Genomic DNA, 12,411 nt, shown 5'->3' on the forward strand with positions numbered 1-12,411 from the left:
TATTTTTTTCGAATTAAATATAAATATATTTAGATAATGAAAAGCACCAATAATTTATCATTTTTAATCGTTGAATCATTGAAGAAAAGTTATATTGAAATTGTATATATTTTTTGTGTAAAAAAATCAATTGGTGCTTTTGAATGATTACAATGATTTTATTTTTTTTTTTGTAATTATGTATTGTATGAATCAGGAAGTTTATTTTGATTTTATTTATTTTTTTGCAAAATTTAAAACTAGTCTGTAGTAAAATTGGCTTTAAATAAATGTAATGTCATTTATGAATATCATTATTAGTCATCATAAAATAAATAATGAAAAAAAAAGTTTTGCACGCTGGGCTTTGATATGCAATCAATATTTAACGAGACTTGATATAATAGATTAATTTTGCATCTATTATAACGTAATTTAACAAATTTTTGATCGAAAGATGATTGAAATTAGCCTAAAGATTATTTTTAATTAATCAAGAGTGTAAAAGTTTTTAAATATATTTATAAATGATAAATGAAGCTTAAATATTTATGAATTTAAAAAGAAAGATTTAGTATAAATTACAGCTAAAATGTTAATGATAAATTTATGTAAAAAGCTGTAACTTGTTGATTAAAATGCTATCATCTATTAATTTACGAGTGCTTGAGTGCTAAGACTTTCTATTATATTTTATAAATTTTCATAATTTACATAATGTACATATTGTAAAAACTATATTATATATTGAATCATGAAATGTAATATTTATTATTTAAGTAATAATTCATTTAATAATTATTGTTTTGAATAATAACTTATATATATCTATAGCATACCAACTTTTGTATTTATTTATTCCTCACTATTTCTTGTCGAATTTTAAAGATTTTTCAAATCCAATAAGAAAAGCCTAAAATTGTTTATAAATAATGCAGAGTTTTCATGAAAGAGAAAATGTAAATATTAACCTAAAAGTAGTGAGGATCGAAGTTAAATTCTAAAATTCTATAAATTAATACATGATAGAAATAAATAATTTTAATTATTTTTATCATAAGATATAAATTGTAATTACGAAGTGTATATAGTTAAAAATAATTTATTTTAATAATACTTTGATATTTAAAAATGCAGTGGCAATCGTTGCTTGATAATATTAATCGTAAAGTAGCAACACCTAGTTTAGTAGGAAAAATTAATGATAATAGAAATGAATTTAAATTAATATCACTAATTATGTCTAATTCGACAATAAAGTAAGTTTAATTTTTTTATTATTACATTCATAATACACAAAATTAGGTCTCGTAACTTCCTGTTTATTTTTTGTGTTTATTTATTTATTTACTCCGAATGAAAACTTGACTCTGATACATATTTTTGAAATAACAATTTTATCATAAAATATTTTGCAATAATTTACGAATTATGTGAAACATTTCTAATAATTGTAATTACGAAATTTTAATATTATACATAAATTAGAATATAGAACAATTTTACAACTGTTTGGTTATACACGATTAGTGTATTTATGCAAAAAAAAAAATCATAAAAAGAGAAAGAATCACGATGATAACAAATGATAATGAAATTAGCAGACATCTAACAGTTCTTAGAATTTTTATAACCAATCAATTATTTTAAAAAATTTGCACTTTTATTTTTTCTTAATTGCTACATGTAGAATTTTTTTGCTAAAGAAAAACTCTAAAAAATTGTTGGATGTCTGTTGAATTCAGTATTATTAATAACAATGTTTTTGATTATTGATAAAAATTTGTCAAATGGGAAGTTTGTAGAATTTGAAAAAAAAATCACAAATACGTCATTACTTTTACTAATTTTTTATTTCAGTAAGCATTAATCAATTGATTTACAATAAAATGAAAACTTTAGTTGCTCGTTTAGGTTTAGTTTGTAGATTAATTTTTTATGAAGCAAAATATTTTAGTATCTTAAAAAATTAATTTTTAATTTTTAATTAATTTTTTAGTGTCTTAAAAACTTAAGGTACTCTTAAGGTAATTTCATTGATATCCAGTTCTTTTTTTAAGTTTAGGTTTTAATAGTTTAGCAAATTATTAGCAAAGAAAGTGGAATTATTTCAAACTAATTTTTATATACTTTAGGAAATAGAATAATACTTGAACTCGAAATACCAATTTTTGAGAAATTAATTTTTAAATTTGCTTTTTGTAATACGTGCTACTTGAAAGTTTTAAGTTAAAAATAAAAATGAAAAAAAATATTTTTTATTCGGTATGAAATGATTCTTATATGAAAAATAAGTAACTTAAATTAATTGAAATTATTTTCTATAATTACAAAATTTTATTTATCAAGTACTATGTATTTTCCTTAGCTTTTAGTTCTATAATTTTTGAAATGACAATTCGTGTATTTTAAGCTTGTACAAATTATTATCACTGCATTACACTAATAACACAGAAATTTTGTTATTATTGGTGTCTAACTCTTTAATTTTACGATAAAGAACGATAAAGAAACTCAGTAAAGTAAAATGTTTTAGAATTAGGCATATATATATATATATATATATATATATATATATATATATATATATATATATATATATATTAAATAATTTTTTTTTTAATAGAACAACAGTCATTTAAAATTAGATTATTTTTTTTTTTTTCAGTGAATAATAAATGTGTTTGACCCACTGCTATTTTCATTTTTTAAAAATAGTATCAGAATATTTCATGCATGATAGAATATTTAAATGAAAATATTTTTTTGGTTGTAAATTATTTAAATAGAAAAATGAATATTACCACCGAGTAATATACTGTCCATAAATTTTTATTACTTCACCCTCGAGGCACAGAATACATTAATTTGATTTGAATAATAATGAAAAAAGTAACGTATTGAATATTATTTTTGTTACAGTGAATTAATAATATCATGGCTCGAAAAACAAAATAAAATGAAAATAACAAAATGCTCTGATCAAGCTAAACGACTAAAAGATAAAGGCAATTTATATTTTAAAGAAAAAAATTATTTATCAAGTATTGACTCATATACAGACAGTGCTAAATATGCTGACTTTTATAACGGTGATTTTTCAATAGCCCTCGCTAATCGTTCAGCTGCATTTTTTTTTATGAGTAGGTACGACGTAAGTAAGAATGTTATTTTCGATAAATTATTTTTACTATATTATTTATTTTAATTTTTTTTTTTTTTTTTTTTTTACAATTATTTAATGTCTTTTACAGCAATGTTTGGAGGATATTGCGGTAGCGATTCAATCAAATTATCCAAAAAAGTTAAAATATAAATTGCACTTAAGAGCCACTCAATGTTATATTAAATTACACAAGTTCCATCAAGCCACCAAAGAACTTTCTGAAGCTGAAAAATTGATTAAAAATGCCGAAGACATTTCAAAGAGCTCTAGAGGTAAAATAAAAAATTGATGTAAAATTATAAACTTTTTTATTAATCTATAAAAAATGTTATTACTCGTAGGTTCTCATTTGAAAAAATTTAACATAAGTTAATTATTTTTTACAAGAATTATTATTTTTTTTCAATTTTTCGCAGAAAATTTAATGAACCAAATTGAAAGTTTATCATCTCTAATTATCGAGGGATCTGAAAAGAACTTTCAATCTAGTAATTTAAGAGAAAACAAGCTACATAGTAATAAATATTTATTTAATCCTAATGAATTACTCCCACTAAACATTAATTTCCCATCTGCCTCATCTAAATTAAGTCGTGAGTATTCACCGACAAGAGGAAGACATGTTATAGCTAATGAATCAATACAAAAAGGGGATGTACTTTTTGTTGAAAAACCATTTGCGTTTGTTCCATTAGATAATGCTACTTCTGATATTTTATGTACACACTGTTGTGGTTTGATTACTGACTCAGCAATCCCGTGAGTATATTTAGTTGGTTTTAACTAATTTAATATTTAATTAACAGTTAATTGACAATTTGAAAAGTCGACATAAATATTTAAAAATTTTGTGCTGAAGCATCTAAAAGTACTTTAATCAGATATCTTAATTGAGGATAACTATTTTAATTTCGACGTCTGATGTTAAAAATCAACAGAGTATAAATAATATGAAAAGGAAACTATATCTATTTTAGGTGTAGAAGTTGTTCGAGTATTTTATACTGCAGTCGTGAATGTTGGATGAAGTCGTGGTCTTATCATAAGTTTGAATGCTCTGGATACCAATCAGAAATATGGAAGCAAATTGGAATAGCTCATTTAGCGTTGAAATCGTTATTAATATCCGTTGAAACGGATGACGTTACGAGATTTAACGATGTAGAAGAACTTGTTACCAATATCGATAAATTAAACTCGGAGGATTTAATAATGTACAGTGTTGTACGTATATATTTCTTTACTATCAGTTTTACTCTAAATTAATTTTATTTTTTTTTTTTTAAATTACAAATTGAGTATTAAAAAAAACTAAAAGAAAATTTATTTAGTCGATTCTGATTGAACTTGGTTAAAAAAGTTTAATAACGCTTTTTTTTTTTTTTTTGTACTCAAAGTAATATTAATTAATGATAAAACTTTATTTAATTGAAATATTATTATTTAGGCAGCTATGATGTTAACTCTTTATTTAAAAAAGTACACGGATTTTTTTACCAACATTGACATAAAAAAATGTTTGATTGATAAATTTAAAAGTGGTAATCTCAGTTTTCCTTTTGACAATTCAAGTGAGGAAAGTCAAAAATTATTTATTGGTTCTATAATTTTACGGCATATGCTTCAGTTGATTGCTAATGGTCACGCGATCACGCGACTTAATTTAACTACTGCTGTAGGAGCTGATGTATTCGAAGAACAGCAGCAAAGAATTGCCGTTGGAATTTATCCGTCAGCCAGCATGATGAATCATTCTTGTGATCCTACTATACTAACAACGTAAGTACTTACCTACATTCAAGATTTTAATTACAGTTATTAAAATATTAAATTTATAAAAATAATTGTAATACAATCTTTTATTATTTTTTTTTTGTTAATGTTTCAGATTTTCAAATGATTACCTTATTGTCAAAGCAATTAAAGACGTTGTGAGTGGTGAAGAAGTATTTAATTGCTATGGTATATTATTATGAATAATCATAATATATTAAACTTGAATTTAATGACGAATAAAAAATTAATATTGTTCATTTTTTTTTTCTTTAATAATAGGTCCGTATTTTCGACGAATGCCGTTTGAAGAACGTCAAAAAGCTTTGAAAGATCAGTATCGTTTTGATTGTAAATGCAAACCATGTACAGATCCTGATCTTAAACAATTTTTGGTAAGTTATTTTTTTTTTAAATCTATGAGTAGTCAAAAATAAAAATAAGATAATGATATTTATATTTATGAACTAATTTTTCTTCTATAAATAATGGTAATAATATTAATAATAAATAAATAAATAGATATACATGATCAGTTATCGCTGGTAACGATGTATTAAAATCAGAATCAAATTTTTCTTACTCTATTAATTAAATGAATCAATTTTATAAATACTATAAAAAAATATAGTTTGATAGTTTTTAATGTAAACTCTTGCAAAAAACAATTACCAAAGCATAATCACTGACTTAAAAATGTAGCTTTGAAAAAATCGAATCTTACATTAAAAAAAAACTGGTTTGAGTGCTCTACAATTATATTTAAGTGTATGGTCACATCTTCATCGACGCACGTTTGATCCTTTGAAAAATTCATAAAAATATTTTCAATATTTTATTTTTGACAAAATTGGAGAAAAAATTTCCAACTACTCATGTACTTAAATTTAGTTTTATTTTTGATAATAATATGTTTAAAATAATATAGGATCACTTCACCGCTGTTAAATGTCCAGAATGTAATGGACCGCTCGAAAAATCCATAACTTATTTATCTCGTTGTTTAGACTGTAATATAACGAGGAAAATAGACATTGAAATACAAACAGAACTGAAAACTGCTAATGATTTGTCCACATCAGCACAGGAATATTTACAAATGGGGAAAAATAAAGAAGCGATTGATTATTTAAAACGTTGTTTAAATATTCGACAAAAATGGTTATATAAATATCATGATGACATAGCAATAACATTCGATAATTTAGCAAAAGTTAATATAATAATGGGTAATTTGTTAAACTCGATGCCGTATCTTGAACAAAATCTCGCTATTGTTGACAAAAAGTTTGGAAATGAAAGTATTGAAGCCGCTAATGAAATTAACAAGATCACAGACGTCAATATACAATATTTGCAACAAAATAATCAACATTCTAAAACTTCAATTTACAAGTAATTAGTAATTAATTTATAATAATAATAATAATATTAATAATACGTTAATTTTGGTACTATAACTACTATAAAATTATAAAAGTTTTAATTGATTTTTTAATATATATTTTTTTATTTATATTTTTAGGGATACTTTAAAAAATACTCAAGATCTCATTGATCGGGGAAGGAAAATAATGAGCATAATAGCTGGTCCTTGGAATGAAATCTATCAGGAATTAACTAATAAAAAAAATCAATTGTTAATGTTAGAATGTTATATCTAGATAGTGTTTTAATTTTTTAAACACAATTACTATTCTTTATCATTCCAAAAAAATAAATTAAAAAAAAAATTCATTTATTTATGTAGTATTCATTATATATCATAAAAGTATGGTGTTATATCAAATCACAAGGCAAAATCCAATATTCACATATTTGGTACGATCATACAGCGTACCGTCGAAGAGTTTAAATGAATATTTTTATTTATTCTTTTATTAATTTTAAATTAATTATCGCTCGTTTCTAGTCTTCTAAATAAGAAAACAACAAGAAATAAAATAAATGGAACAAATTGTTAATTGAATATATAATTTATGTATATATATATATATATATATAAAAAATGTTATATATTAATGACAAAATAAAATATTTAAAGAACAAAAGTTAACAAAATTTAAATGTGTATCTCTAAAAGATATGAAAATGTTTAGGAATGTATAACATAATTCCATTGCATAAATAATCAAAATTTTAAGTTTTTAATAACTTATAAGTTCGATTATCTATTCAATTTATAAAATTTTTTTATGCATTCGTTTTTTTTTTTTTTATTTTTTACGATATATTTTATATTAAATTATTTTATACTTTTAAACTTTTTTTCTTTGTTTTTTTGAATTTTTGTTCTTGTCGTTTTTTGTTTTTTTCCCCTTTTTTTTATACAAATGTACAAGATTCTTAATATTTAATAATAATAATTAGAGTATAGAGGCATAAAATTGTGGCTAATGTCAATATATTTAGCCGTTTTTAATAAGTGCCTGTTAATTTAATTTAAATTTTTCGATGTTTGTTGAGTGAAGATACAATTCACTTACGCACATTTAAATTTCCTCATCTTTCAAGTTATTTTCTTAAACAATGCAATTTATCCAATGATAATATTAAAATAAATTCTATCATATAAAGTACTAAATTAGAAGAAATGGAAATTATTAAAGAACAGTAGAGTAAGTTTGAATGGAGTGGGTATCACTAATCAGGCACTTTACGATATCCCTTAATCACTCTTGTACAAGTTACAATGTCAATTACACTCAATAATAATTGCCTCTCAGTGAATCACATTATTTTGTTGTTTTTTCATGTCATCATTGGTTGAATATTTAGTTTACACTATAAACACTAACCCATTCATTTCTTAACATCACTCATCAATCAGTAATTTTCTTTGCTTAAATTACATACATGCAGACAATTTAAATTATCATTTAATCTCCTCACCGAAAAACAAATCAATATCTAGCATTTTATCATTGTTTGATAAAAATTAATTTCACATTATACAGCGTACTCTTGTTCTTTTTCAATATTACGCGATGAGGAGAAAGCACATATGTCACTTGATGAGTTTTTAATTAATTATTTATTTCCAAAAGTTGGAAAGCTCTTTCAAGTGAAACTTAATTATCATTTCTTCATTCATTTATTAATAAGGTCTAGGTCATAAGCTCGGTCATATCATCAACTTCTATTTCATCAGATGGTTCAACTCTCATCGCCAGTTTGGTATATCCATTTGAAGATTCACGTTTTCTTGATACAGCCTACAGAAAAACAGAAAATAAAATAATTAAAAATGTATATTTAATAATTTTTAATACTAATAGTGTAAAAAAAAATCACATGGTGTTTTTATTTTATTAATCTAGACCAAATTATAATGTAAAATTTTAATGCTAATTCTCATGATTGTTCTTTACAATGACATAACTATAAAAAAAAAAAAAAAAAAATTAAAAAATTAACTTGAAGAAAATTCAAGTCATCGTAAATTCAATTTTTCAAATATATTTTTTTAAGTAGTAGTTTGTTTGTATTAAAAAACCAAAAAGTTATGAGGTGTCTACTAATTTCAGTTCATAAAATTTCTATATGATACTGAAGCTAACTGGCGTCCAATAGCTATTAGAATTTTTTTCCACATGTGAAAATAAAAAAAAAAAAAAAAAAAAACTATGAATGAAATTTTTTAAAAATATTTTTTTAGTACTGAAATTTTTTAAAATTTTCTTCAGAAAATTATCTTAGCAGTTGAGTCTAAATTAAAGTAAATTAGACATAATATTTATTAATTTACCTGTAAGGCAACAAAAATAGCTACAAATAAGGCAACAGACGCAACGCAAATAGCAACAGCCATCATGGTCGCAGCAGTAACAGCATAACTAGGATTATGATCTTTAATGTCACTACTAAGACTTTCAAATCCAGTATCAAATTGTGGTATCGTATCACCGCCAATTTCACTACCAGGTACACGTCTTTTACCAGCCGGTGAACTGTTCCTACAGCCACTAGTTTCTGGATCACAAACACAACATTCATCATTTTCCGACTTTTTCTTATTGGCCGGACAGCATGGCACGCACTGATTATTAAGTTTATCAAAGTGTAGCGGTAGAGTACAAGCAGCACAGCTGAATTTTCCCGGGCCGGTGCAGCGTCGGCAATCACCATGGCAATTTTTGCAAAGTTGTGTCAGCGGATCGTAGTACTGTGCACCTAGACATGCCATGCAGAGTCCGCCCTCGAGCATAGAATGAGGCGGACAGGAAGTGCACTCGAGGGGGCCTTCACCTTTGCAAGTGCGACAGTAATGATGACATTTTTGACACCCGAAATTTGATTTAAAGAACCCCTCCGGGCATTCTGGATGGCACTCACCGGCAGCTAGTTGCCATCCTTGCGGGCAACTAACACACTGATCTCTCCGTGGACCGGAGCATGTTTTACACGAGAGATAACACTTAGCACACTGGCCGCGGTCACTGTAGTATCCTTGTGCACAGGATGATCTACACTCGCCGCTTTGTAATTGCAATCCCTCTTGACACGCTGTGCAATTAAGTCGTGATACACAGGTTTTGCAGGTGTGGAGACACGGCGAGCAAATGGGTCGCGATGGTTGGGCTAATGAATAATAACCATCCTCACACTGGGCGACACACCGTCGGCTTTGAAGCAGCAGCGGGCTCGAACAGGATGTGCAAAAATCTTCTGATGGTCCGGCACAGGTTTCACAACTCGTATGACACGGTTTGCAAATATCGGTGTCAAAGTACTCGGCAGCGTTGCACTTGCTGCGGCTATCCGGGACACAGATACCTTTTTTGCTGATACTCCATCCGTCGATGCAGCTAGTGCAGCTTGATGTTACGCAAGTTTTACACCCGAGTGGACAGGGCATACATTCTCGGCGTTTTTTATCTGCGCTGTAGCCCACTGGGCACGAACTTTGGCACATACCATTAAGTGAAAAGAATCCGGGCTTGCAGCTGATACACTGATTTTCACCGGTACCATTACATGTTTCACAATTATTGTGACACGCCGCGCAGTTGTAATCTTGTGTTTCGTAGGTGTACAGAGGACAAGCGGCGTAACATTTACTCTCGTACATTACCAGATGATGATCACACGTTGTACAGTGGTCGGGACGGTCTTGACAACTCCCACAATTTGCTTCACATGGTACACATGTGTTATTTTCAGTATCTGTAAAATAATATACTGTATTTAATAAGGCTATATAATATATTTTCATTAATTTAGTGAAAATTTCCCTCAACTTAATTGCAAGGTTTGATGATCAAAATCAAAAAAATTATTTTTTAATTGTTCCTTTTACAGTACATTTAAGGTGAAAATTGTAAAAACGGTGACACGCGTTAATATCCCCGGACAAAATATCCCCGACAAAATATCCCCGCGTTTTTTTTGGTTTAATTTTGAATAAACACACAAACACACTAAAAAAATTATGTTGAGATTAATTTTCGGGGATATTTTGTCCGGGGATATTAACGCACGTAACCGTGAAAACAGTTAAAAATTTATTTCTCAACTACTTTCTAGACTTTTAATTATGAGAGAAAATCGTTCATGAAATTTATTCACATAAGTTCGGTAATTTACAAAATTTTTTAAGTTGAAAAATTGATAATTTTTACAAAATTGTTCATAAAAAAAAATAAATATTAATTTTTTTAACTTTTATTACAGTTTTTAAGAGCTTAAGAAATTATAATGTCACTATCATTATTCATTTTCAAGCTTGCAATTATAAGTAAAATTTAACTTTTTAAAAATCCTGTTGTAGATAAGTTTTTAGTTATTTCAACCCCATTCCTATATTACTAAATTCGATACTTCTTTTATTTTTCTTTTTTTGAGCATAATATCAATTATCAATATCTTAAATGTTTTTTTTATTTCAGAAATTTATCATAAATTATTTAAAATTTTTCATCAATAATTTCTATAGACATGTTTAAAAAATGTATGGATATTTTTTAATAAAATTAATTTTTGACAAATATAAAGCTAAATTGAACTAAATTGAGTTTGACAAATATAAAAATAAATATCTACTATTAGTATTTCGATATTAACAAAAGTGTGAAAAAAATTTGTTAATTTTTCATGTCTAAGAATAGATAAAGCCATGATTCTGAATAATTATCAAGAAATTATTTTAAACAGTATTTTAAATTTACATTATTGCACGCAAGCGTGTATTATATAATGAATCGATTAAAAACTTTGACGGTACTAAAGTTTATAATCAATATGAACTTCTAAAAGACAAACATTAGCTCGTTTAGCCTGGGGATATTTTTATATTAGTTCGGAAATATACCCTTTATTTAAATGAAAAGTGTTTGCATACTTTCATAGTAACCCTCGGGACATTGTTGAAGGCAAACGGCAAGATCAGTAACTCTTAAGTGAGCTGGAGCACATGATAGACAAGAGTCTTGGCCAGCACCAGCGCATGTTTCACATGATTCGTGGCAAGGCCAACAAACACCACCTTGATTTGGAAAACTTCTTGGCGGGCAACGGCTTACGCACATACTAAATTATTAAAAAAAAAATAAAAAATAATAAAGTTAGCAACAATAACAGTAAAAGTAGGATATAAATTTAAGGATAAAATAGAAATAGACACAATGAACCCACTTATCAAGTCGATAGGTTTTACAGGCAATACACTCTGTTGGACCTGTTCCATAACATCCCTGATGGTCGCACTGTGGATCGCAGTCGTGTAAAACTCTCTTGGAAGGATCTAGAGACCCCTGGAGTGATCTAGATATATCGTCGGAGACATCACCAGGTAATCGGTTGGTAAGAATGGAGGCCGATGATCCGTCTAAGGATGCTACTGACGATTGGATATTGGAGGCAGCACCCGCGTAAGCACTCGGATAATTCTGAAAGACAGATTGACGAAAATCGAACTCGTTGTGTTGATCAGATCCACCCAATGAGCGATCGTGCGGGAAGGATAATTCAGAGGGATTGTATGAAGAATAATACGACTGATGATGTACCGGATTAAATTGACGAGTTCGTAATCTAATGGGATTGGTTGCCGTTCCGTAGAATATCAATTGCCATTTCTTCAGTATTCCTGAAACAAAAAACGTAAATGGAAATTACTTTATCGAGGGTTACTTTTTTTTTTTTTTTTCTTTTTTTTTTTTTACTTAATTTATGGCTTGTAAGTGACGAACAACTGTTGTAGTTGTTGTGAGAAAAAAATCAATAGTCACGATATTTTTGCGTTAGAGTATTGTTTGTATTTATTATTTTTGTGCATAGATTGACATTTAATCATTTGTAGGAAGAAGATCGTAAATCGAGATCCTTAAAAAATTATTTAATAATAAAAAAAATTTTTCAAAATGTAATAGAATATTTGAAAATTTCGTTGATTTAGTAGATTTTATAGAAATTTAACTATTGCATTTGCCTTCATGATGGATCTATTGAAAAATTTCACTATGTTACGACTCAATACGTTAAACTAGTTCATA

The 12,411-nt window shown here is 26.8% G+C and overlaps 2 protein-coding genes across 3 annotated transcripts in view; one reads left to right on the forward strand and one right to left on the reverse strand.

The window, feature by feature from the left end:
- Positions 1–1,039: 1,039 nt before the first annotated feature.
- Positions 1,040–6,659, forward strand: LOC123258557 (SET and MYND domain-containing protein 4-like). The gene is made up of 10 exons (XM_044718640.1): positions 1,040–1,238; positions 2,902–3,133; positions 3,234–3,417; positions 3,562–3,904; positions 4,123–4,369; positions 4,593–4,924; positions 5,034–5,107; positions 5,201–5,313; positions 5,847–6,313; positions 6,444–6,659. Exons 1-10 carry the CDS (start codon positions 1,111–1,113, stop codon positions 6,580–6,582), a joined length of 2,259 nt encoding a protein of 752 aa, XP_044574575.1. The 5' UTR covers positions 1,040–1,110; the 3' UTR covers positions 6,583–6,659.
- Positions 6,660–7,196: 537 nt separating this feature from the next.
- Positions 7,197–12,411, reverse strand: part of LOC123258558 (furin-like protease 2) — a 344,896-nt gene continuing 339,681 nt past the window's right edge. The window contains exons 9-13 of one of the 2 annotated variants that reach the window (XM_044718642.1): positions 11,926–12,005; positions 11,552–11,805; positions 11,259–11,446; positions 8,667–10,084; positions 7,197–8,133 (exon numbers count right to left, since the gene is read on the reverse strand). In XM_044718642.1, coding sequence (XP_044574577.1) covers positions 8,026–8,133; positions 8,667–10,084; positions 11,259–11,446; positions 11,552–11,805; positions 11,926–12,005 — 2,048 coding nt within the window. In that variant the 3' untranslated portion in view covers positions 7,197–8,025. Of the gene's footprint in view, positions 8,134–8,666; positions 10,085–11,258; positions 11,447–11,551; positions 12,006–12,411 lie in introns of both variants that reach the window. The other variant, XM_044718641.1, reaches the window with a different exon arrangement.

This window comes from Cotesia glomerata, linkage group LG2, assembly GCF_020080835.1.
Source record: "Cotesia glomerata isolate CgM1 linkage group LG2, MPM_Cglom_v2.3, whole genome shotgun sequence".
In the NCBI taxonomy this organism is placed as follows: domain Eukaryota; kingdom Metazoa; phylum Arthropoda; class Insecta; order Hymenoptera; family Braconidae; genus Cotesia; species Cotesia glomerata.

Excerpts from the sequence above, each read along its gene's own strand:
- LOC123258557 (XM_044718640.1), top strand. The coding sequence starts at position 1,111 with ATGCAGTGGCAATCGTTGCTTGATAATATTAATCGTAAAGTAGCAACA. Across the intron at positions 4,925-5,033 it reads GATCCTACTATACTAACAAC|ATTTTCAAATGATTACCTTA; the intron begins GTAAGTACTTAC and ends TTAATGTTTCAG. Across the intron at positions 5,108-5,200 it reads AGAAGTATTTAATTGCTATG|GTCCGTATTTTCGACGAATG; the intron begins GTATATTATTAT and ends CTTTAATAATAG.